The sequence below is a fragment of the Ahaetulla prasina genome, chromosome 2, assembly GCF_028640845.1.
Source record: "Ahaetulla prasina isolate Xishuangbanna chromosome 2, ASM2864084v1, whole genome shotgun sequence".
Lineage (NCBI taxonomy): Eukaryota > Metazoa > Chordata > Lepidosauria > Squamata > Colubridae > Ahaetulla > Ahaetulla prasina.
This window is the reverse complement of record NC_080540.1, coordinates 134,134,780-134,160,221: the sequence shown is the minus strand read 5'-3', so window position 1 is coordinate 134,160,221 and position 25,442 is coordinate 134,134,780. Positions and strand designations below refer to the sequence as shown.

At 39.9% G+C, this 25,442-nt stretch overlaps 1 protein-coding gene across 5 annotated transcripts; it reads left to right on the top strand.

The window, feature by feature from the left end:
- The first annotated feature begins 28 nt into the window (after window positions 1-28).
- Window positions 29-24,491, top strand: LRRC45 (leucine rich repeat containing 45). Of its 5 annotated transcripts, none has more exons than XM_058166995.1 (18): window positions 29-162; window positions 2,168-2,478; window positions 2,943-3,004; window positions 3,967-4,037; window positions 4,227-4,405; window positions 5,797-5,925; window positions 6,566-6,678; window positions 7,154-7,212; window positions 8,187-8,264; window positions 10,059-10,194; window positions 10,394-10,471; window positions 11,251-11,362; window positions 11,480-11,550; window positions 12,356-12,448; window positions 12,616-12,708; window positions 14,510-14,683; window positions 17,536-17,683; window positions 19,951-24,491. In XM_058166995.1, the coding sequence occupies exons 2-18, from the start codon at window positions 2,241-2,243 to the stop codon at window positions 20,145-20,147; spliced, it is 2,031 nt and encodes a 676-aa protein (XP_058022978.1). In that variant the 5' UTR covers window positions 29-162; window positions 2,168-2,240; the 3' UTR covers window positions 20,148-24,491. The 5 variants fall into 5 exon arrangements, with proteins under 5 accessions (XP_058022978.1, XP_058022980.1, XP_058022979.1 ...); XM_058166996.1 differs by lacking the exon at window positions 29-162 and adding an exon at window positions 1,907-2,056; XM_058166997.1 differs by lacking the exon at window positions 2,168-2,478 and having other exon boundaries at window positions 34-162.
- The last annotated feature ends 951 nt before the right edge of the window (window positions 24,492-25,442 follow it).

The window sequence follows — 25,442 nt, the reverse complement described above, 5'->3', positions numbered from 1 at the left end:
TCTTTTGTACCTCCCGCCCTTCAGTCTCTGTAACGCTGCTGATCTGAAAAGAGGCGGGAGGCTTAAGGCAGAAGTTTCGTTTTAGGAAAGTAAAGAAAGCTGAGTTGGGGTCGGTGCCCGAAAGCACCGACTCTGAGGATGGAGGAAATATGATTGATTGCAGTGAGTAAATCGTTCAGGGAGACCATCCTTGCCAGAGGCACGGCTTCAAGGAGTCCTGCTTTGTCAATGCGTTTCTCGGCTTCTCATCGACGCTTGCTTAGTTGTTCCGCTTTCTTCTTAGCCTTTTGCTCATCAGTCCCTGTTTTCTGAAAAGTTGTGAGAATGGACTGTGGGTGGACGTTGCGTCGACCTTATTGAATCATTCATAGTCCTAAACTTTAGTTGTTTGCTTGTGGGACTTCCATCTAAGAAAACAAGTGGATTCACATGAGAACAACCGAGATCTATGCCTGTAGAGCCATAATTTATTGAACTCCTAGGACTTACTAATAGATATAGAACTATTTGCAACTCAACTCGGTTGAATTCACTGCTGTAAATCTAACTTTAAAAAGTGGCCTAGGGTTCTGGATTCTTATTTTCTAAAAGCAATTCTGCTAGGACTTGACTACAGTAAACCTGTGTTAGGATCTTGGTTTAAATCTAAAATAATTTAGAAGTCCCTTTAAGTGATTCCGCACTAACAAATTATCTTTAATAGCTGATGTTTCCTTTCTCTTCTTTTTCTTTTCCATCATTCTTATACTTCTGTTTAATTTTTCCACTTGTAAGTATTTAAAGAGAGATGAACATGAGTTTAGGGTTTACTGTTGAAAATTCACCAAAAACATTTAGAAAGTATTAAAATTAAATAATTGCTGAGATGTTTTCTAATAAAATGGAGGACTAGGGGGTTATATGCATTAATATTTTCAAACATTTTTAATTCACATTTTAAAAGGTTACATTATATTAATGTTATATAAAGTGAAACAAAATATTTCTAGAAAAGATTCTACCGGCTTCAAAACTATGACTTATTACATGATGATTTAAGGATCAATTCAGTGAAATACTCTTAAATTGTTTCAGTATTTGAAAGGCTGTGAAAGTAGATTCAGTTTCTGAGTGATGAACACATAAGTGTCAGTTCATTTACTTTGAACTAATCTAAAGTATATGAATTATTACTGTCTGGAATATAGAAACACAAAGTGCCTGTTGTAATTATACATTACCTTCTCATAGACCACAACACCATAATGGCAACAGGATGATTCTAAAACAAATATCTGGGGAGAGAGGCATCAACTTGGCGCCTTTGTGCAAAACTTTGGCTCCATCCTTACATTTTAAAGTAAATTAAAACATTAGCTTGTTGACACACAAAGAATAGACAAACTTGCCAGATGTCGTATGTTTTGCAGAATGTGCAATCCAGATTTTAACAATAAAACCCACACACTGAGTTTCAAGGAATCCTGTACAAAAACTTCACACACACACACACACACACACACACACACACACACACATACAAACAACACACACACACACAATGGGCTGCACACATGTTTATGGTAATGAGTGGTCTCTTAATTCCACCAGAAGATACAACTTCAAAGAATGCAATTGGTATATTTTATGTCAAAACAGTTGTGCCATAAAACAAGCACTAAATGTATTATTTATTTAGTTGGATCATTTTTATTTTTCTGCCAAAACAGAATCTTAGGATATGTTTCAACTGATATCTTTGCTCTTGACCATTTTATTGAAGAAATATACTCCCTATATTATGAATAAGTCAGTAAATCTAATATTTCTTGGTAGAGAGAAACAACGTTAAAGAAATAATTAAAATGCCTCTGAACTACAGTTCCCAGCATGCTCTATTTCCCAGGTAGTAAGATGTAGAAGACAAGATATTTAACTACAATTCCCAACATGCTGTAGTCTCCTTAGTTACAAAAGTAGACATTGGCAGTTGAAGGGCGAGGCTTTAGTTCTAGCAACCCTCAGCAAGCTTTCGAAGCAAGTTTGATCGTTTTTCTCAAGGCTTCTAGGAACGGAGGTATAAGCCGAGGAAACTGGTTTCAACATTTGGAGATTAGTTAGATGTTCAAATAAGATCACTGAGCAAAATGTGCTCTGGCAATAACCTGCAGTTGTTATTGTCCACCAGGCTACCGGCTGCTGCCTTTTGATCTTGCCATCAGTCTTAACCCCTTATCTACATGGGGGAATGAGTGAAGCTGATGCCTGCTACAGAGATGGATGCCTTCCGACATTCTTATACTAGGCTGTGCAAAGAGAGTGGTGCAGAGCCTCAAGAGAGTATCCTGCCACACTTGGAGGAAGCAACAGGAAGAAACCGCTTGGATTTGGCCACGCAGAGCCTTTCTGTTGATAGTTGCGGAGTCCTTGGCAAGCTCTTGCAGGATGACCTCCAGTTCACTGAGCTCATACTAAATGATTGCATGCTGAATGAAGAAGGTGGGACTTCATCTGTCCATAAGGCAATTCTTATTTCTCTCCTGTCCTGAAAACTTATTGGAGTTCATGGCTCTTCCATTGTGTTGCTTGCTGTTAACTTCTCTTTGTAATCAAACACTCTGTGTTAACAATTTGCCTAGACAGGTCATCTCTAAAATGGAGATTAGTCATAAAATTGGGACAAGGACATATGGTGATACATATCTTCCCAAAGGACAGGAGGAGAAGGAAGTGTTAAGAGTGTTCAAGAGTATATTCTCATGATCAGCCAAAGTAAATCTATACATTGTTTAATAATATGACAGTGGGTTCACATGTCACATCAAGCATGAATTCACCTCTGGTTTACTCAATAAATCATAGTCAGACAAAACAAGATTCAGTACAAGGTGTGAATGAGGGTTTTTTTTAAAAAAATTGGGAAATTTGCTAACATTTTCAGATATGAGTCTTTTTCCTTGTAGGGGCTAAGCTGCTATTACATGGACTTTGTTCCAATACAGTTGTGAAGTTCTTAAATCTGAAGGTGAGTGTGCTGCACCTTAGTCTTAGGGTAGCAAAATGTCTAGGATGCTTTTGCTTTGGGGAATAATATGGTGAATTTAAAATAGTCAAAAGCTTTTTGAGGCAAATCATATAATTGAAGTCTAGGGTGTATGCAACCTTAAGAAACCTGTTGGTTTTAGAATAGCAGTTGAAGATAACTAATTTTTGAATAATTAAATAATACAAAATGCACAAATAGAATAAAAGTAAAAAAAGAAAGAACTTCTGGTAAATTATTTTTCAGCTGTTCAGTTTTTAAGTATATTTATATTTCCCAATCCTTACTAGATAATTTGCTATTAGAGATTATAATAGCATTATTAAATTTATTATTAATTGACTATATTATCACACACTTACTGGTAAGTATATGGATGTACATATGTATACACATTGGTGACCCAGATTTACATCAATTTTCACACCATAGTTTCTTTCCAAATCAGTACTGGGAAGTTATTGATAAAATTTCTATGCTATCTTTCTATTTATATACAAAATGATGGTAGAATTGTAACCAGTAGTGGGTTCCACTTACCTTTGCTACCGGTTTGGAATTGGGAGCATACGCTCATGCGTGCTGCTTCTGCGCATGCGCAGAGCATCCGTAATGACGGGCAGGTGGGCGGAGCCGGAGCCTCCTGCTGCCGCCACCACTACAATTTTGCCCAAACAGGGACAGACCAGTAAAAACCCACCACTGATTGTAAAGATAACATGGAACCATTAAATGTAAAACATAGAAATGGACATGAATTCGTGAATTCTTTGGTGAGTGCAAACAATGCAAATGAGCATAAATTAACAAGTTGTGTGAAGAGGAGATGGTCAAGTGTGTTGAATTTTCAGAGTTCTGTGGATGAAGCCATGGTTCTTGTCTAATGTCTGGATGTATCCATATTTTGAATAATGGAGAGACTAACTAGGTTTGGTTTCTTTTAGGGAAACAACATGCGAACTGTTGGGGCTGAAGCTCTGGGAAAGCTCCTCAGGCAAAACAAGACTATCCAGAGGTGAGCAATCATAGGTATATGGGGGGAAGGTGTCTCTCAAGCTGTGCACACCCAATTGGTTCAGATTATCAGAGGAGGAATCCTATATTTGAATTATGTCTGCTTGGGAGAGGACTCGGGGTTCCCTTTTCAAGTGCAACCTATATCTTCTATGCATCAGCCTCTATTAATTGCCTCCTTCTTCCCAAGGCTGACCTTGGAGTGGAACAATCTAGGAGTATGGGAAGAAAGCTTCACTATCTTCTGTGAGGGGCTTGGTGCAAACCACCATCTCCAGATGTTGGACCTGCGCAATAATCAAATCAACCACCAGGGAGCAGGAGAACTGGCCATGGCACTGAAAGCCAATTCTAGTCTACAAGAACTCGGTAAGCCTGACCTTTTTAAAAATGGATGGTAACTCCCATCCCTCCCCTTTGATAAGCAAGACCATTTTACTGGGAAATAAAGATTGCTAAAAAAATAAGAGTAAAAAGTATGGGATATCTCTTCATCACATATCCCTTCTCTTATCTGTAAACAAATCCATAATACATCATGTTTTTAGTCCTGGTGTCAGTAGAAAGTCCATAAAAGGTTGGCGAAAGCAATGATGTATCTTGTTATAACCTTGATCAAATAAACCAGCTTTATATTCCTTCCTTTTACTTCTAACAGTTTAATTCATTCAGATATTGTCATAGGATTTAACTTCTCTTCATTTCTTCTTTGTGCCATTCTTCAACGTTTTAACAGCCACTTTTGTAAATCCAGTAGGAAAAAATTACTCAAATCACTCCCTGGATATATTTCCCTTTTAAATTTTAAAACTTCATCTAATTTATTTTGTAGATCCAATGAAACATCCTTTTCTTAATCATTCTCTTGGCCTGTAAGTTGTAAATCCAATTTCCTCTCTTCTCGTCAGATAAAATTTGTTCTACATCTATCATTTATTCAATAATATCTTTTGGACATAGTCTACCAGTAGAAGCAGAGATTGTTACTGACGTTGATATTGTGGCTATTGTTTTCTGATTCCATTCTTCAAAAGTCTCCATCAGGTTTTAAAAATGTGAAGTTTTTAAAAAAAAAAAAACTTTAAAAGTTTATACCATAGTAGCGAGCAAGATGGCTAATCCCATTGTCTTGTAATTGGAGAAAACTGCTGTCCTGCAATTCTCCTTACAAGGAACAGCTCTCTAGAACACTTCTGGGCAATCTCTGTCTTATCTTTTATCTAGAGAGATAACAAGGAATCAGTCTGCCCACTGGTTCCCCCCCTTTTTTTTGGTCACAAATATCATTTCTACTTTTGCAGAACTATCTTCAATTCACCATATCTCCACTGGAAGTCTGGAAATAATTGCTGCTCATTTGAAAAGTGCATGAATTATGTGTAAGCTAGGTGGAGCTTTTTATGGAATTAGGTCTGATATTTATACCATTAATGAAGTATCTCAGCTTGCAGAGATATTGTACTGCAGCACATCTGTTCAAAAGTGGATACTTTTGCACGTAATCTACCAAGTAAGGTGGGGGGTGGGTGGGAATAGAAATGTCCAATGGTAGGCACAACTTGAGAGGCCTGTTCTGTACAATTTGGTCCCGAACTATCAAAAGTTAAGCCATGCTGATTGACTTGCTGCTGCCTTCCTAAGCAGTGCTTAATAATAAAATACTGTTTAAAGTTCATTCTGGTAAAAGTTGATTGGTTTCAACCGCTGATATACCAGTCTGGGAATATAAGACGTTACATGAATGTTTGCTTCTTGCTTAGATCTGCGCTGGAATAACATTGGGCTCTTGGGGAGCCGGGCACTTCTGAACTGTCTTCATAGCAACCGGACAGTGCGGCAGCTCCAATTAGCTGGGAACAATGTACCAAGTGATATCCTGAAGGCTGTGGGTAAGCAGTTGTGCCAGCTTTCTACATGATAAAAAATTAATTAGATTCAACTCTGGCTACAAATTGTTCTACTGTATGCCTCCTGTTTTTACGGCTGGAAGGATAAGGAATCACCGTACAATGTGAAAACCTAGACTTTTTCAGAATTCTCAGACACATTTCTAACTCTGGATTTAGAGATCTACCCTGGGAGTGAGCAGGGATGGACAATAGCAGTCTAAAGTCATTGCTGTTACATCCAGCTTGTGGGCTTTTAAAAATATTGTAATGATAAATTGCATATTCTAACAATGGGTGGGTATTAGGTGGGTGTATACAGGCATATAATCTTCTGAGCTTTGGGGGGAGCAAACATTACAAAAGGAATCGATAGTTTTGAAAATATCGGTGGGCTCCAGAGTGATAGCTGGTTAATTATTGTTAGGAAATAAAATAGAATAGAATAGAATAGAATTTATTGGCCAAGTGTGATTGGACACACAAGGAATTTGTTTGCTGGTCTATTTGTATACTGGTCTTGGTAGAACCTTTGTCAGATCCAGTAGTGGTGATGATGTATTTTCTGCAACATCTGAATACACCTGGAATCCTGTTGAATGAGGGAACAGTTCACTTTATTTCGTGTTTCTTTATGGTTCAGATCAAGCAATGGAACATAACCAAGAGCGTCAGAATATTCTCTCCAAAAATCGTAACATGACAAAAATTCTCAGCAAAGAGGTGATGTGCTTGAAAGAAGAGAAAGCTAAACAGGTTAGTTGATCGAAAGTGATTAACAGTTGTGGCAGGTGATGGAGCTTGAACTTACAGTTTTCTCAACTATGAAAACTGTCTAAGATACTTTAGGCCAGTTAGTGGCTGAAATCACCCAAAAGCCTTGGATTTATTTTGCCATGATTTATTGAATAAGGAACTGTTGACTGGGATCGCACATCATCAGCCCAAATCAAACAAACAAATTATACTTTAGCGCAGTATGTGAGCCCAGGCATTATCTCTCAATCTAGCCTTTTATATTGTGAGATTAAAAGGGGAGTGCCCTGATCTCCCTAGAAGGAAACAAATACCTAGTTTCTTCCCCTCTAGAACTTAACTTTGGAAACTTTCAGCCTAAATTTATTTTTTATTCAATAAAGTGGCTAGCTACCATACTTACAAGTAGAGTAGGTTTGGCTACCAAATGCTTGCACTTTGAAAGGATGCTGTTAATGTAAAATCTGTTTTACAGTTCCTGGATCTAATGGACACCATTGACAAGCAGAGAGAGGAAATAAACCAGAGCAACAAGTAAGCAAGTTGAGAGACATGTAGAGCTGAGTACTTTATTGTCATCACCCCTTTTCCTGGTGGATGTCTTCCATCAGCAGTTTTGTTTAGATATTACAAAAGAGTGGCGAGAGAAGAGATCCTTGAGGCACTCCACAAAGTAGACTTCTCTGAGCAGATCTCTCCTGGTATCCCATCAAATGGTATTAATCCCTCAGGAAAGAGAAGACTGTTGCAAAACAATGCCCCTCCTCTCCACTCCAGTAGTAGTAGTAGTAGTCCACAAGGACACCATCAGTGGAATCAAAAGCTGTTGAGAAGTCAGAGAAAACCAGGTGAGTTGATCCCGGTCTTTGATTCCCCAGCCTGCAATTCTGAGAATTGAAGTCCACACATCTTCAAAGTTCCAAGGTTGAGAAACACTGAATTAGAGGATTCAGCCCTTCTTTCTCTCCTTGGGATACAGACAAAAAATAAAACCAACCTTAAAAGATATATCCATTTCTATAGGAATAACAATTTTTTGAACCACGTTTTTTCATCTGGGCTTCCACTTAGAGTCCGGAAAATATCAGCCATCTCTCCAACACTGTTTGGCGAGATGATAAATCATGTTCCAATCATGGTCCTACCATTAATGGATAGAAGTTTGTATTTTTCCAGCCAAGGTAGGAACTGGAGAGTAATTGATTTTGTATACACCACAGAGGGCATTCCTTCTTTCCTCCTCAGAAGGGAAGGAAGCAAGCCCATATATAGTAAATAAGGATGTCATTGTTTGGCAGCTATCTGACAGAGACCATCCATTGATACACCATCCTGCTTGCTCAGGATTAGGGGAGAGCACTCTATGTAAACCACAGAGAGCATTTTTTTACCAGTACTGGCTCATATTTAGCCACAAGGGATCCTCTCTTGTCAGGACAAACTTTCAGTGCAATCTCTACATGAGGAATGTTCCCTTATGCATGGATCTCCCTCTGCTCTCCTTGCAGGATATCGTCAGCACGAGTCGGGCGTCTGCAGGAGGCCCTGAATGAGCACTATTCGGTGATGAATTCCCTAAAAGCAAAGTACGGAGAACAGCTTCACAATGTGGTTGGAGAATCCAGGCTAATCTTGTTGATGACTGTCCCAGCTCAGATTTGATTCCGAATCGGAATGGGTCCACCTGGCACTCCGCTTCATGATTCAAATGAAAGGAAAATTGTGGAACCATAGAAGGGAACAGGACTAAAGTCAGAGAGGACAATTGACTGAGTAGCTCAATGGCAAAATTTAGTAATTGTGTAAAGGAGAAGTTGAATTATTCACCTGTAATCCTAAATAAAAAAGCTGAGGGACGTGGTGGCTCAGTGGCTAAGACTCTGAGCTTGTCGATCGAAAGGTCGGCAGTTCAGTGGTTTGAATCCCCGCCGCATAATGGGATGAGCTCCCGTTACTTGTCCCAGCTTCTGCCAACCTAGCAGTTTGAAAGCACATAAAAAATGCAAGTAGAAAAATAGGGACCACCTTTGGTGGGAAGGTAACAGAGTTCTGTGCACCTTTGGCATTTAGTCATGCCGGCCACATGACCACGGAGACGTTTTCGGACAGCGCTGGCTCTTTGGCTTTGAAACGGAGATGAGCACCACCCCCTAGAGTGAGGAACAAGTAGCACATATGTGCGAGGGGAACCTTTACCTTTAGCTTAATCCTAAATACAAATATAAAATAATATACATATGGGGGGGGAGGGGGAAATGGGGAGTGTAAAAATCATTGTAAAAAGGGGTGACAGAATTTAAGAAGAGGGTAGAAAAAAGTCAGGCTCCTGTTATGCATACTGGAGACAGTTTTTCAAATACCAAATTTGATTTGTTGTATACTTGTTGGAAAATGCAGCCAGCAACGCAAGAATTCATTCAATGCAGTGTAGAGCAGATATTAACCTATGAACGTTCCTACAGGTAGGGTTTGCATAGCACCTATTCATTTAGCAACCATTCAAATTTAGGTGCTGAATGAAGGGACTTATGGGTCCATCGTTACAGCCATTGCAGTGCCCACACTGTCATGTGATTACAATCTGGGTGCTTGGCAACCATTATACACTTACAACCCTCCCACAATCATTGCTGTCTTCCCTGCCAACTTCCCCAGTAAGTTTGTGTGGGAGCCGGTAGGGAAGATCTCAAGCCACTGCCCACTGACAAGACAAGAGGACTGCCTCTGGTTTCTGGGGCCTGGCTGCAAACACCTAGTGCTGCAAACACTCTGCCAAAACCCTGCTTAGATTTTGAGACAGATGCAGCATGGGGAGTCCTTTCGTGTCTGGGGGCTTCCTGCAAATGCCCCATTGGTGCAGCTGTTCTGTGTCCTGCTTGGATTTGGGATGGACCTTTTTCAGTCAGCCTCTCTTGAGCGCAGAAAGGCTGCCCATCATAAGAGTTTTAGCCCCACGTGAGACTGAGTCCCTTCTGCAGGTGGCTCTTTTCCTCTTTCCACTTAACAATCCAGGAGATCACTTAATGGCCAGGATTGCAGTCATTTGAGAGAATCGGTCACATGGCATCTTGCTTAATGACCATCTCAATCAATGACCGAAGATTTCAATCTCTGTTACATGTATTAAGGAAAGCCTTCAAGGAGTGCAAATTCTGGATCTGCTTTGATCAACCTGACACTCCAGATCCAGAGGTTGAGGTTTATGGGTAGATTTGGAAATAGATGCAAACTTAAGGGTTGCTTAGCTCCTTTACCATTCTAGTTACTCTGAAGCAAGTCTTGCTTTACAGTGCTGGGGCTCTTGTTGCTGGGCCACTAGCTCAGAAAATCTCAAGGCAGCCTTGAAAGTAGCTCTTTCTTGAAACTTTGCTGCTTTGCAGACTCCAGATGACAGAGGCAGCTTTGGCACTGTCGGAGCAGAAGGTATGCAGTCTGGGAGAACTTTTGAGCGCAGCAAAGGAGGAGCAAACAAAACTGGTGGAGGACCACGCCAAGGAGTTTCAACAACACAAGAAGGTAGACTGGGGACGATCTGAGGAGTCAGGGAGCCTATATAATCGAGCAAGAAATCTGGCACTATTTGAAATAGATGTATTTGCTTGAAACAAGCCCAAGTGTTAACTGGGAAAAGGGTGTGAAGCTGAGGTTTGGATCAAACAAGGAAGGACATTGGGAAAAGGAAGAAGGGCTGACTGATGTATCTCTGCTTTTGCAGAATTCTTCTGATCGTGAGGCAAAGCTTCTGCAGGAACTTTCAACAGCCAATGAGAATAATATCCAGCTAAAAAATGAGGTAAAAAAATTGTTTGAATAGCATTATGTCAGTGTTTCTTAACCTTGACAATAGCAATAGCGATAGCATTTATATACTGCTTCCTGCTGTATATAAAGCCTTACAGCTCTCTCTAAGCGGTTTACAGAATCAGCACATTGACCCCAACAATCTGGATCCTCATTTTACCCAACTTGGAAGGACAGAAAGCTGAGTCAATCTTGAGCCTGGTGAAATTTGAACTGCCAAATTGCAGGCAGCCGGCAGTCAACAGAAGGAGCCTGCAGTACTGCACTCTAACCACTGCGCCAACACGGCTCAGACAAACTTGTAGATGTGTGGACTTCATCTCCAGAATTCTCCAGTCACCATGGGAGTTGAAGTCAACACATCTTGAAGTTCCCAAGGCTGAGACACACTCCATTAAGAGTTATTTAACTAAGATACTCTCAACTTAGCTGCTGGCTCCTGGATACAGTCTTGGGCAATAAAAGCTTTGGGCAATTGCTTCAGTGAGTTACAGGTTATGGGTTAGGAGCCATAAATGTATAAACGTAGTCAATCCAACACAATGAAACAGTTTGCCCAGGCAACCTGCTAATCAGGCTGACAGCACCTATTCAATAGACAATCAGTTCCTAGGTGGGCCACCAGGAAGCCCTTCAGACAGAAGGCTGCCAAGGATTTCTTGCTACTTGTGAACTATAGGTTGCCTGTTTGTGCTTGACACCCTTTCCCAGCAACTTGCTGTAGAGAGATGGGGGCTTGTCTGTTTCTACTACGAGTGGATTTCCTTCTAGGTGGATGAGCTGGAAAGAAGATGCAAAATCCAGCAAGAGCAACTGTTCCAGGTGAAGGAGGAGCTGACCCACACCACTGCAGAAATGAAACTGAGAGCTGTACAGGCTGAAGGTGAGCATGACTCACAAGTCTTCAGCTACTGAAGGAAAGAAGGACTTTTTTGGAGTCCTTCAGAAAGGGAAGAAAGATGAAAAGAATTGGGGACCTCACTAATTTGTTTTTCCATAGAGCGTTTGGAAAATGAAAAGAAGCGATTCAAGCAGATCCTGAGTGATGCAGAATCCCTTCGTATGAAGGAGGTGAGGAGGCTGTGGGAATTTTAGCATTCCTACATGGAGAGAGGGGGTGTCTGAAGTAGATCTGACTCAAATGTGCTTTTTGACCTGAAAATAAATCCTTCCGTATCTTGTTTATAAGATAGGTTGCAATTATGGCTTGCCTACAAGAGTCTTGAGCTCTTCCATCCTGGCCCATATGAATAAAGGAAATCCTTTGGGAGTGTTGTAAGACTTGGTCAGAATGCCAGGAAATTGTTTCTTCTCAAGGGTTTCTCCATTAGTGAGGCTCCAATCCCCCAGCTCCACAGAAGTAATTGCACACTTTCACTATTTCCTCACATCTACAATTCAAGAGTCTGAGACCAGGGAAGGCAATTATGTTTCCCTTTGTTGGATTTCTTTTTTAGTTCAGGGTTCTGGAAATCAGACTGCCCTAAATAAATCCCTCTTCCTTTTTACAATAGGATCGTTGTAAAATGTTGTCTTACTCTTCAAAATTCAGGACTCTGTTTTTTCATTACATATCTGAGGAGGATGGATAGTTAAGAAATTAGATAGATAGATGTGTGTGTGAGAGAGAGAGAGAGAGAGAGAGAGAGAGAGAGATGGATAGATGTCCCATTCTATGGGTTCATGTTACAGTTTTATGTTTGGATTTTTTTGCTAAGGAGTTGGAAAACATGTCCCAAGCTTTCTTGGAATAAAGAATTATGTTTGTCCCAATATTCTTCATGTGTCTCCCATTTACCGAAGAGAAAGGCTGGTGTCAATCAGTTGTATTTATGTGCTGCTAAAGATCCTCTGAACAATGGTGTTTGACATGCAGGTGGGACAGATAACTCAGCATATGGAGACAAGTGAACATGCTCTACAGGAGCGCATCCAAAGGCTGGAGGCCATCCGCATTGGACTCGAGGAGGTGAGTGGAAGGGCTTCCCAGTATTGTTGATTTTTTTCCCTGAAAACCATAGACAAGTTTTGTTGGATCTTCTCTAGGAATATGTCCAGATTCAGACCACTGCAAGTTTCTTGATTTGCTTTTATGATCAGAAATTGCAGTGCATTGTTCTTCTGCCTTGTCCCTAGGAACTGAGCCAAGTGAAAGCTGCTGCCTTCATTGAACGAGGCAAAATTGAGGAAGAAGTCATCAGAGCCAAAAACCAAATCAGGTTGGAAGAGGTAAGGTTGACAGGACAGCTCAAAAGCAACATTGCTACATTGCTGTTTTATCTGTTAGGTAGCCTATAATCTGTTTCCCATCAGACATTGTAATTCCCTATGCATGCCAGGAATACATCAGAAACAAAGTAGAGATGGAGATGCAGGACCAGCTGAGACTGGTATTTTCTTACAACTGGCATGCTGGGATGTTCTACAGTTAGAACATTGGATGAATGTCCATTTGGGGAGAATTTAACATTACATTTTCCAGTTCATCAAAATAGTTGCTCTTCCTTGACCCAAAACTGGTGACTCTGCTTATTCGATATCACATCAGGGTTATTATTAGGTAAAATAGAATGAAGAGAATGAACTATGTTTTAACTTTTCCTTATAAAAGCTGCAGGTGGCAAGGAACATCTTAAAAGGGAAGCACCCGTTCTTTTCTTATATCCTCAGTGGTTTTCAACCTTAGCACCTTTATAATATGTAGACTTGAATTCCCAGAATTCCCCAGCCAAGCATTTCCCAGTTGAACTCCATTGATCTAAAAGTTGCCAAGGTTGAGAAAAACTGGTCTAGACCAATCTGGGAATTTTGATTACATCTCAGTGTAACTGGAGGTACCCAAGTTGAGGGGTGGTTGATGACACTTTCTAATTCAAAGAGGCTTGGGGTTTTTTGGTTTTTTTTAGGGCTCCTTGGTGCTCCCTAAGCTTGCTTGTTTTCTTGCAGACCTTTCATTATCCTAACTAGGTAACATCATCAGTGCTAGTAAAGAGGGCTATTTGCTGTCAATTTATATTCTGGTGGCTTGTCTGTCTGTGTGGGTGGGGCGGTCATAGAGATTCTTAGGCTGGGCTGTTTACATGGCTCTTTGTCAGTTTTTTGATTGGAGTAATGTTTACTTGGTTGTTGGTCTGAAGTTAACCGTGGAGTTAATCTATGCTGAATACTGGTGGAGAGAGATGCCGGAGTCCTTTTCTCTTTTGGGCTGGTTGATTATCTCTTTTCCATAGTCTATAGATATTGTTAATGTCTATGTGTCTATTGATGGCTGATTTATCAGAGTGCCAGGCTTCTAGAAATTCTCTGGCATTTTTGGACTTGGCCTGGTCTAGGATCGTCACATCTTCCCAATTGAAACTATGGTTAAATCTGTCTATATGTTGTGAAATTAAAGAATTTTCAACTTGTTTTCTGGCTGCCAGTTGGTGTTCATGGATGCGTTCTGCTAATCTTCTGCCTGTTTGTCCTACATAGTGGTGGTTACAGTTCTTATAATATTGTATGTTGTAGACGATTCCTGTTTTTTCTACTGGGGTTGCTGGGTCTTTTGGTTTGCTTAAGATGTTTTGAAGGCTTTTTAAGACTCAGGGCGGCTTACAGTGTATAAGGCAATAGTCTCATTCTATTTTGTATATTTTTTTACAAAGTCAACTTATTGCCCCCCCAACAATCTGGGTCCTCATTTTACCTACCTTATAAAGGATGGAAGGCTGAGTCAACCTTGGGCCGGGCTCGAACCTGCAGTAATTGCAGGCTACTGTGTTCTTAATAACAGGCTTTTACCAGCGTGAGCTAAACCGGCCCTTGTTGTAGACGATTCCTGTTTTTTCTACTGGGGTTGCTGGGTCTTTTGGTTTGCTTAAGATGTTTTGAAGGCTTTTTTTAAAAAACAGGCAAACAGTTAACAGATTAAAACTTATAATGGAAATAAAATAAAATCTTAATAATATGTGTCCAATTCTCACAGATCAGTAATAGATTGAAAAAAGATGATTGCTTTCTCTCTCTCTCTCTTTTTGGCAATTAATAGCAACAGCGCCTGGAGCAGATGGAGAAGAAGCTGAGGCTGATGATGCAGTCTCGTGATGAGGCTCAGAATCACTGCCTGCAGCAGAAGCAGGCAGTGGCAGAAGCACACGCTAAGGAGGGCCAGTTGAGTCTGCAGGTGGAAGGACTCAAGAGGCGACTGGAAGACCTTCAGCAGGTGAGGGAGTTGAAAATGTCCCACGGGAAGAAACCTGATACCAGCATTCAACTGTAGGCTCCAGTTCCTTGGGTACATACCTGGGAGTACAGGTAGTCCTTGATGACTGGTCACCTAGGCTAGTGATGGTTAACCTTTTCAGCACCGAGTGCTGAAAAGCCGGAGCGCCAGAATCCAGAAGAGAGCAGCTGGCCGGTGTGCATACGCGTTGCAGCTAACTGCTCCTCCGGGTTCCATCGTGCACATGCGTGCCGGCCAGCTGCTCTCTTCTGGGATCTGGCATGTGCATGCATACCGGCCAGCTGGTCTTCAAAGAGCAGCTGGCAATGGTGCGTGTGCCCACAGAGAGGGCTTTGCATGTCACCTCTGGCACATGTGCCATAGGTTCGCCATCACGGACCTAGGCCATTGTTTAAACTTCCAACTGACTTACCTGGAGGGTATAAAATATAGAACAACAGAGTTGGAAGGGACCTTAGAGGTCTTTTAGTCGGACCCCCTTAGGCAGGAAACCGTACACCACATCAGACAAATGGTTGTCCAATCTCTTCTTAAAAACATCCAGTGTTGGAGCATTCACAACTTCTGGAGGCAAGTTGTTCTGCTAATTAATTGTTCTCACTGTGGGGAAATTTCTTCCTAGTTCCAGGTTGTTTCTCTTCTTGAGAGAAGTACTTAAAACCCAGGTTCAAAGTTCCAATGACCGAGTCTCTCCCTCCGTCCCGTCCCCCCCGGCACAGTCAGCTGATTGCTCTTTGGCCCCACGTGGCAACCAGGCTGCATTTACAGCTGTTTGTAGCATCCCGCAGTTATGTGACCGTTGTATGATCGTTTTGCCAAAAACTAGGGATTTCTTCCAGTTTTTTGGCAAAACTGCTCCCATAGCAAATGATTTGTTTATTTAAAGACTGCAGTGATTCGCTTGACAGCTGCTGCAAAAAAAGATTGCATGGGTATCCAACCCATGTTACGACCGTCATGAGTTATGACCATAATGGGCAGACTCCATTATGGTTGTAATTCAAGGACTATCCGCAGGGTCTTCTGAATAGACACAGGGGATGTTTTTTTTAAAAAAAAAGTCAGAGTTCAGATGCTCCTAGTTTATGGATTCTACACTGCTAAGCAAGGGATGGTAGACTGTTATAAAACATATGGAGCAAGTAAATTGTCTGATTAACAAAGTTCATAATTTGCGTAGTTTCTTCTGCCTCCAGGAAAGTTCTCTTGTGTAATACCTGGTGTGGCAGGTTGTAAATGATGGTTTATGACTTTAGGATACTGTGAAGTCAATCAGTTGTGATCAATGGCACAAACCAGAGTGGAAACAAATCCATTTTAGCATAATATATGACCCCCTAACAAGTGTGGGCTTTATGCTGTTCCTAGAAGCACCGTATCTGAGCTAAGAATTTCTCGTAATGTTCTGGTATTCAGATCCAAAGTGATAATGCTGGCTGGTGGTGGGTGCAGTTGCTCTTCCTCTTGGCAAAACCTTAAAGAAGATCACCTTTCCTGTTTCATACTCAAATACTCGTAATATCTCTAGCAGTTTCAACATGTCATCATAAAAATTAAAGGATTCCCTTAAATTGAGCTTGACTCTTGCTGGGGGGCTTGACCAGTGGTGAAATGTAAAATTTGTTACTACCAGTTCTGTGGTAGTTCTGTGGGCTTGGTGCGGGGTGGGGGGGTAATGTGACTGAGTGGGCATGGCCAACTTTTTTTTTTTTAAAAAAGCATTTTTTTTACAACCTCTTCAGCTGAAGAGGTTGTAAAAAAATGCTTTTAAAAGGCTCCCCTGACGATCCCAGCTGAGTTGCCTGATCGTCAGAGGCTTTTTTTTCTTTTAAAGGCAAAAAAAATGCTTTTAAAAGAAAAGAAAAGCCTCTGATGATCAGGCAACTCATCAGAGGCTTTTTCTTTAAAAGCATTTTTCTACAACCTCTTTGGCGAAGAGTTTGTAGAAAAATGCTTTTAAAAGTAAAACAAAATCTCTGATGATCCCAGCTGAGCGCGTGATCATCAGAGGCTTTTTCTTTTAAAGGCAAAAAATGCTTTAAAAAAAAAAGAAAAAACCCTCTGATGATCAAGCAACTCACCTGGAATTGTCAGAGGCTTTTAAAAGCATTTTTTCTACAACCTCTTTGGCCGAAGAGTTTGTAGAAAAAATGCTTTTAAAAGCCTCTGACGATCCCAGTTGAGCTGCGCGATCATCAGAGGCTTTTTTTTTTCTTTTAAAAGCATTTTTTTTGGCCGAAGAAAAAATGCTTTTAAAAGTAAAAAAAAGCCTCTGATGATCATGCAGCTCAGCTGAGCATGTGGGGTGGGCAGGGATTTTTGCTACCGGTTCTCGGAACCACCTGCCACCATCGCTACCGGATCAGGCGATCCGGTCCGAACTGGGAGCATTACACCCCTGGGCTTGACCCATCCACACAGTTTTCTTGGCAATGGTGAAGAGTGGCTTCCCATTGCTGCCTTCTCAACTGAGGGGTGGGGAATGGTATTCCTAGTCTACTCTGCAAATTAAGGATTTCCTGACAATATCCCATCCAAGTAACAAGCAAGATCTGGACCTCCTCTTGTTTTTCACAACTTACCCAAAACTGCTTTGGTGCTCTACCAGGTTAGACAGCCTCCCTTCACACTCAATTTTATCTGGGAACATACGTATCCCAAAAGTGGTAAAGGGAGCGTGAGACACAGGGACAAATACAGGGTTTGTTGGGCCGATGGTGAAGGTGTGCTCCATGTGGCCACTAAGCTGACTTTGTCTGTAGCACCAACATTTGAAACACAAGCCGCTGATTACTTTGCCCTCCCCCCCCCATGTGTGCTATGGATGGCAGGAGCTGGGCAGTAAGGAACAAGAGAAAGTTTCCGAGGTCAATAAAGTGCGTGTGGAGCTGCAGGAGCAGATTGGTCATCTGGAGGCTGAGAGAACAGCACAAGAAGGGCTGCGAGGGAAGATTGCGGCTCTTGAGCGCCAGCTGAAAGGTAACTAGAAAAGCCCCTTTTCTTCCACCAAAGTACCTGCAGCAATTTGTATGATGTGCTGTAATATGGCACCCATAACAGTGGTGAAATTCAACCGGTTCTATCCGACATGCGTGAACATGTAGTGCCAGCAGTGGGAGGCTCTGCCCACCTGCCAGGGCACATTACGTCCTGTTTTTGCCCCTCTGTGCATGCGCAGAAGGCTCTGCACACACGCAGATGAGGCGTGCGCTCACATTCCCGAACCAGTAGTGCATTCTAAGTAAGTGCATTTTACCGCTGACCCTTAATCAATACCTTACCTAACTGAAGCATAACTGAGGCCCCAGATCTGGAGCTAACATAGGGGAGAGCAGAGACACAGGAGGCAGATGGTGGGACTTTTGGTTTTCTCAGCAACGTGGGCTACCTCAGACTTTTTCTCCAGTGGGAGGTTCCATCTATTTCTCACTGCCACCATGTCTGTTTCTGGCATTTCTGTCAGCTTGTTAATATACAGGTAGTCCTCGACTTACAATAGTTCATTTAGTGACTTTTCAAAGTTACAATAGCACTGAAAAAAGTGACTTATGACCATTTTTCATACTTACAATCATTGCCGCATCCCCATTTACATTTGGATGCTTGACAGCTGACTCACACTTATGACAGTTGCGGTGGTCATGTGGTTCCCTTCTGCAACCTTCTCGCAAGCAAAGTCAATTAACTGAACAACCGAGTTACTAATTTAAGACTTGCAGTGACTCGCTTAATAAATGTGGCAAGAAAAGTCGTAAAATGGAGCAAACTCACTTAACGAATTTCTCACTTAACAACATAAATTTTAGACTTAATTGTGGACGTAAGTTGAGGACTACCTGTACTTTTGACATTCCTATATCTCTTGATTTTCCTTTTGAGTAGGGAGTACCGAAACGACTTATTTCCCTAAAGGCAGGGTGAGACTTCCATTTCCCCATTTATCATCCCAATCTGACTAGAGGAAGAAAGCTGAATGTGGTAACAATGATCACTGCTGTTAGTTAGTTTGGGTAATGAAATATTTGCAAGAAAACAACCAAGCTCAGAGAGAGCACCTCAGTAATAATAAGTAGTAATAAGCATATGCCACACAACACCCCAGACTTAACAATTGTTGATAAGAAAGACAAAATGTCCAGATCATGGACATTGAATTCCTGGAAAGAGAAACAATCAAAAGAGAAAGAAAGAGAAAATAACAATATACAAAAACATGCAAACAGAGTGGCTATGATAAAAGAAAAAGGGTAAAAGGGGTCCCTTGGGTGCAATCCCAAAACATCTAGAGCACCACTTGAACACCATGGGCATTGACAAAATCACCATCAGTCACTTGCAATTGGCAGCTCTACTTGAAACAGCTTTCATCCTGTGACGATACCATTAATATTATTAAACAGTATCTGCCTATCCCAGATCCTTGGGAAGGATTTGATAGGTGAACAAAAATGCCATACTCAGTCAAAACATCCGGCTGACTGTGGCCAACCATTGTAATTCCTACAGGCCATCTTCACTTGTCATACATGATTAAGTCTGCAATTCTAGGTAAAAGTCATGGGGGCTTATTGGCTTGTCTGGTCCACAGATACGTCTGCCTCACTTTTTCCATCTCCTTGCCTGTAGCATCCCATCTTCTTTCCTTGCCGAAAGCCAGTTCAATTCTTTGGCTGGAGACGGTTTCCCGTTTTATTTCTTACTGTGGAATTAATTGATAATGTACTGGTGTAGGCTTTCACAGCTGGTATCTGCTGGGCAACTCCAGGATTCAGGGGCCGTGGTCTAAACAACAGATTTCCTGACATTTTGCCAGCAACGCTGCCATATTCAGTGGCATGGTGGTCAGACCATAGGCAACTAAGCAAGGACTGACTGGGCTGTGGCCTTTATAGCCACGTGTCCAGACCACCTTGACGCTAAAGATAGCACCCACTGTTGCTGCTGAACCACAGTCACTAAACCTTGAATCCCAACACTACTCAATAATGTTGAAAGTCTTTTCTGCTGCCAAGCTAATGGTATCTTAGGAAGAAATTGGCCACAGTTAATGTATCCCGGTTCGATTCCTCTTTCATTCTAAATGTAGACAATGACATCATCTCTATGTTTCAATCATCTAAGAAATTATGTAACATCGTGTAGTTCTTTTGAGGCCATGTAAAATATATTCTGCTTTAAAGGATTTCATTACCCTGAGTCAGAAAAGGCTAAATGCATTCAGGTTTCATTTTTCTTTCTTTTCCTAGTGTTGTCCAGTAACCACCGGGAGGCACTATTGGACAAAGAGGGTGAAATCTCCAGCCTGCTTGAGAAATTACGGGTTCGGGAAGCAGAAATCTCCAGGATAAGGGAAGAAGAAGCTCAGCGGGCCAGTTTCCTTCAAAATGCCATCCTGACCTATGTGCAAGGTTCCCCATTTGGCTCTCTCGGCCCCAAGAAATGAAATTGAGTTCTGCAGTTCATAAGTCCCGTCTTCAAGGAAAGGAATCATAGGAGGATCATGGTGGCCAGGCCAGGCTTTCTTATATTTCTTGAAGACCAAAGAATCTGCATGGCCAGTTACCTGGAACTAAGTGTGAAACGTCACTGAAGGACTTGTGCCTGCTTTAGAAACCATCTTAATTTCTGTGCCAAAATCTTGTTCAACCGCAGCAGCAAGAATAGTCTTCAAGATAAAGCCATCTATTCCCGTTTGTAGCCCACAGACAACGTATGTCTACACAAGTTCTCCCTCACTGATTTTTGGCCTCGAATTTAGATCCAAAATGCACGTCGCTTCAGTGATAGGATTGTTCTTGGAAAAACTAAGGCTTTGATGTAACCGACTCTTTTAAATGTATCAATCAACAAACAGTAAAAAGAACAGTTAAGTCAGCCAAATCATGGAGCTTTTTCCTATACTCCTTTACTCTGCAAGATCTACAGCATTCCAGATAATCTCAAAAGTTAATGTTGGGTCTAGAGTCATCTGGGGCTGTCCTGACCCAATTCAGAACACTGAATTTATTTTCCATGCCTGAGAATATCACTGTTTTATCTAGTTTTCTAAGGAGGTCTTTTACAGTAACCCTTAGCCATTAATACCGGTTTCCTCTGGACTTAAAGGTGAAACAGATAGAGGGTCCTAGTAGGGGTGGGGTTTGATTTATCCATGAAGCTTTTTCAGTTTCAGTAAGGAGAAGAGGCAGCTTCTCTCACTGATGACAACATTCGAAATGTGAGCCAGAATAACTTCCAAATAATCCTGATTTAGCTGTAGTTGTCTTGAGAACAAGATGATACACATGGAACAAAGAATGATTTTTGGTTTTTATTTTTGGTTTTATAACTAGTATGAAAATGAAACATTTGAAATTTTGCCATTGTTGTAGGGACTGGCTTGCATTTATTTCCATATATATTATAAATCTTTAAATGGACATGTTTATAGGCAATTAAACATGTAAGAATGTATGTTCTTACATATTTGATTGCATATAAATATGTCTAGATTGCTTTGATGGTACATTAAAATGGGTGAATAGGTTTTAAAATGGCAAATACAGTTCAGTGTGAGGACTTTTCAAATCATACATATTAGAGCAAAACTTCTAAATTTCACACATATTAATGGGTCTGCAGCTAGCAGTGATCAAGAAAAAAAAATCTTGTCATGGGACGCTTAAATAAAGTGATCTAATGTGCAACAAAAAAGAATTCTGTAGTAGAAATTATTTTAAAAGGATTGAGAATAAAACTGCCAATGTAATTTACAGTGCCTGAACTACTATGTAAGTTCTGCTTAGTTCTCCTAAGATAGATTTGGAAAAGATGCAAGCAAGTTAATGTATTAGGCTACTGTAAAATGTGTAGCTTTTTGGTTTACTTAAATCTTATTTCTTGTTTTAGTTTAGCAAAGGAAGGTAAAGAGAAAGAGAAAAAACTTTCCAAGTTTCAGACCTTTCAAGCACAAAGATCGGTTATCAGGAATTGCGGGGTGGGGGTGGGGGGATAGGGGTTGTTGTTGCTATAGTGTCATACCAAAACTAGGAGGCTGTCATAGTGGAAGATGAGTTACTTTTGATGCATATATCCTATGATACGTGTCATTAGTTTGTGAGTATGATTTAGTGATTAGGCATTCAAAAATCATGAGAAACCCCGTCCTATTCCAAGTAGCTGCCCTTTTTCCATCTTTCATACAGAAAACCACCATGGTGGAATGAGATGAGGACTTTCAAAGCAACAGCACCAAGGAAATTTCTCATTGAAATTTAGGGATTCTGGCTCAGGATAGTCCTTTCCTTTTCAAAGCTTTGTCCACCTGTTTTTGCAGGAAAGTTTAGTGCTTTTTATTCATGCCTTTCTGAAATAATCAGTGCCCTGCAACCCGCCAATGCCTTGGTAGTAATACCATTTGACAGAGTATAAAAGAAATATTGTTTGTTGTTAGGTTTGCTATATGGAACATGAGGCTAAAAGGGAAGAGCAGCAAATCAGACTTATCATTATTATACATTTCGACTTTGGCAACCAAGTCTGATCTGCTTTCAGTGGTTTATTGACGTTGTGGCAGGAAATGTGACTTTTCAGCTGTGACACTAGTGCTCAGATGTTTGTAACCTTGGATTTAATGGGACCCATTCCCTGAAAGGGAGCAATTTGTGGATCTGGAGCCTTATCATAACCAAGATCCTGGATGGCTGATATTCGATCTCAAAATTTTGGATAAAGGCAACACCTTTTTTCCATGGTTTCCAGACAGAAGAATGATTAAACAACCAAATGGCTCCCCCCATCCCATTTTTTAGTTTGTGATTAGAAATGGGCAGATTGTACTGCTGCTATGTTCACTCCTTACTGTTTTTATTTTTATTATAGCCCATGGCTGCTATATAAAGTGGCAGTTCATTGAGAACTGTAGCTATTTGAAAACTGCAGCTAAAACCAATTGTTTGCACTGTGAGCAAACCTAAATTCAAGGGTGTATGACAGAAAGTAGAGAAAAGCCATTCAACATTAAAAGAAATAAAACAATACTTAAGCAGGAAATTAAAAAAAACCAGAAAAAGTACTTTTAAAAGAGAGAATCTGTAACTAATTAGGTAATCTTTCTCATATCACTAGAAATTTGTTTTCATTTTACAAGAATGAAATTAAGCTCAAGAGATGGAACTCCTTTTCAGTAGGGAAGAGAAACATAAAGAGTGAAAGATGGGCAGCTACTTGCCTCTTCCTTTCAACTTTTATTTATTTATTTTGTCACAACAATAAATGTAGGTATCATACAAAAAGATTATATAGCATATAAACACATATATGAGTAAATATTTGTCATTATGAGTAAAAACATATATGAGTAAAAACTTGTCATTAAAGGGGGGAGATGTTGACTACGAATGGGTTAAACTCAAGCTGGATGTTGACATAAAGAACTTTTAGCATGGGGTTCTAATCTTTTTAAAGGTTTAATACTTGTGAATTTGTTCAGGGTTAGACAAACACATCCAGAAATCTATTAAAACCTAACAGTTGCTAGAAAGGAATTTGCTCTAGTTACATTTTATGTAGTTATTTTGTTATCTGTGTAGTCTGTATGAGTGTTATCTACACAAGTAAGCAACAGTGTAAGCTTGTAAGAAGAAAGGAATTATACATTGTCAATAAGTTTATAGACTGTTGCAATAATTAGAAAATATGGGCCACTCATACTTCATTCACACAATGCATCAAAATTGTAAATCCATGTACCACGAAGAGGCTAAGCCTAGAATGACATCTGGATTTATATGATCTGAAGAGAACCTAGAGTATATATTAAATCTGACCAAGAAATTGTGCTTAAGGAGAGCACCTTAATCATAAATGACAATCACAATTTACTCTCAGTTTATTCATTTAAACTACAATCTGTAGTGTTATCTAAACTTAGTTGGGAGTATTTTGAAAGAAAGTTTGTTTTTTGCTTTTTACTAGTTGAATAAAATAATGAAAAATAAAAATATACAAAGTTATAAGAAACAAACAAAAAGAAACATATTTGTATAGCCATATTTAATTGTAACCATCCATAGTTTATACCAAGGGATTCATTTATAAATTTGAGTTGAGTTGGTATATGTGATAATTTCCCCCAAATATAACTTACAGCACACTATATAGAAACATATTTAAATGAAGCATTAATTCAAAGCACTTTATATATAAATAGTCTGATAAGTCTGAAATATTTTATTGAGTAAGACATAATTTAAGATTCATTATCATCATCATCATCATCATCATATTTTTCCTGCAAATCCTTTTGGGTCAACAGGCTTGCATGATCTTACATGATCAAGCACAGCATCTGTGTCCACGTGGGCATTTTTCATGTCCACATTTATTGCGTCTTGCCATCTTTGTTTCGGCCTTCCACATGGGTACTAGATCTAACTAGATCTTTCATCATTTCCCTGAGACATTTGATATGAATATTTAAACTCAGTTTTTCATGAGTTGTCTTGAGATTTGAGCCAAATAATACCTCAAAGACATCTCTTGACGAACTGAGTTTCCTGCATGTGGATTTGCTGCATTTTTCTGTTTAAATTATTGGCAGGAGCTCTAGGCATCTAGAGCCAGAGGGTTTTTAATATATTTTTCATAGTGGTCTCATTTTTTTTTCTTATGTGATATACATGTAAAAATGCTATTACAAATATATGCTTCTTATTCAAAAAAAACAAGGAATGAGCTGAATCTGCATTTTATTTGAAGTATTGTAATGTCTCTTCATTGAATAAAGAAAGATCCAGATGGTTTACTATACTGTTAGTTGAACTTAATTTAATTTAAACTATTGTATTATGAGTCACCCAGAGTTGGTTAAAAGATGTGTGGCTATTGTAAGTGTTTGAAATAAATACCCCTACAAAGTTTAATCTATTGATTGAGGAGATTGAATCTAAAATAGTTTTCTGAATAAAAAGTAGATCTCTTTTATCTGAGACATAGCAATATGTAAAAAAATAATCAAATTTAACTCCTCCACATAGATCTTGAATTGTAATTTCGATTGCTGAAGGGTTGAATTTTTTAGGTCTAACGTCTCATTAAAGTCTCCTCCATAATAATATATTCATATGGTATATTTACTGAAATATGAAAATGTTCATGAAATAAAGGGGTTAATCTGTAGCACCCTTTTTGGCCACCAAATATGGACAGGTGGCAAGAACAGCTGCCAAACCAAGTCACTCCAGCTGTTGCATTTCTACTGCTACTAGCCCTAATGAATTTACCTACCCCACATATATGCAAGAGCTGAAAGAGAAACTCAAAATGTATAAGGGGCAGATTTAATTTTAGACATTAATGTTTGGAGTAGCAGTGACCCTGGCTTAGACACTTGTGTTTTTAATTAAAACAAATGTTCTTTCATTCCCCCACCCCCAACTAAATATATTTATAGAGAGAGCAGTGATTGTACGATAGTATAAAGTTTTAAAAGCAAGCATATAAAAATGTAAAGCAAAACAAACTGAGTAATTGCTAGCCAACAATGAGTGTTAAGTATCTTTTTATGTTCAGTGCTAAAGCTGGTTGAAAGTATCCTGCAGATATATTTATATTGTGCTAAAATACAATGTATTGTTTGATTTTGCATGCTGGATAAATCCAGCCACTGTGCTTTTTAAACCATATTTTAGTGTGTGACTCCTACCAGTATATGGAACTGATACACTGATGGAATGCCATGAGCTCCAAAATGATGGCA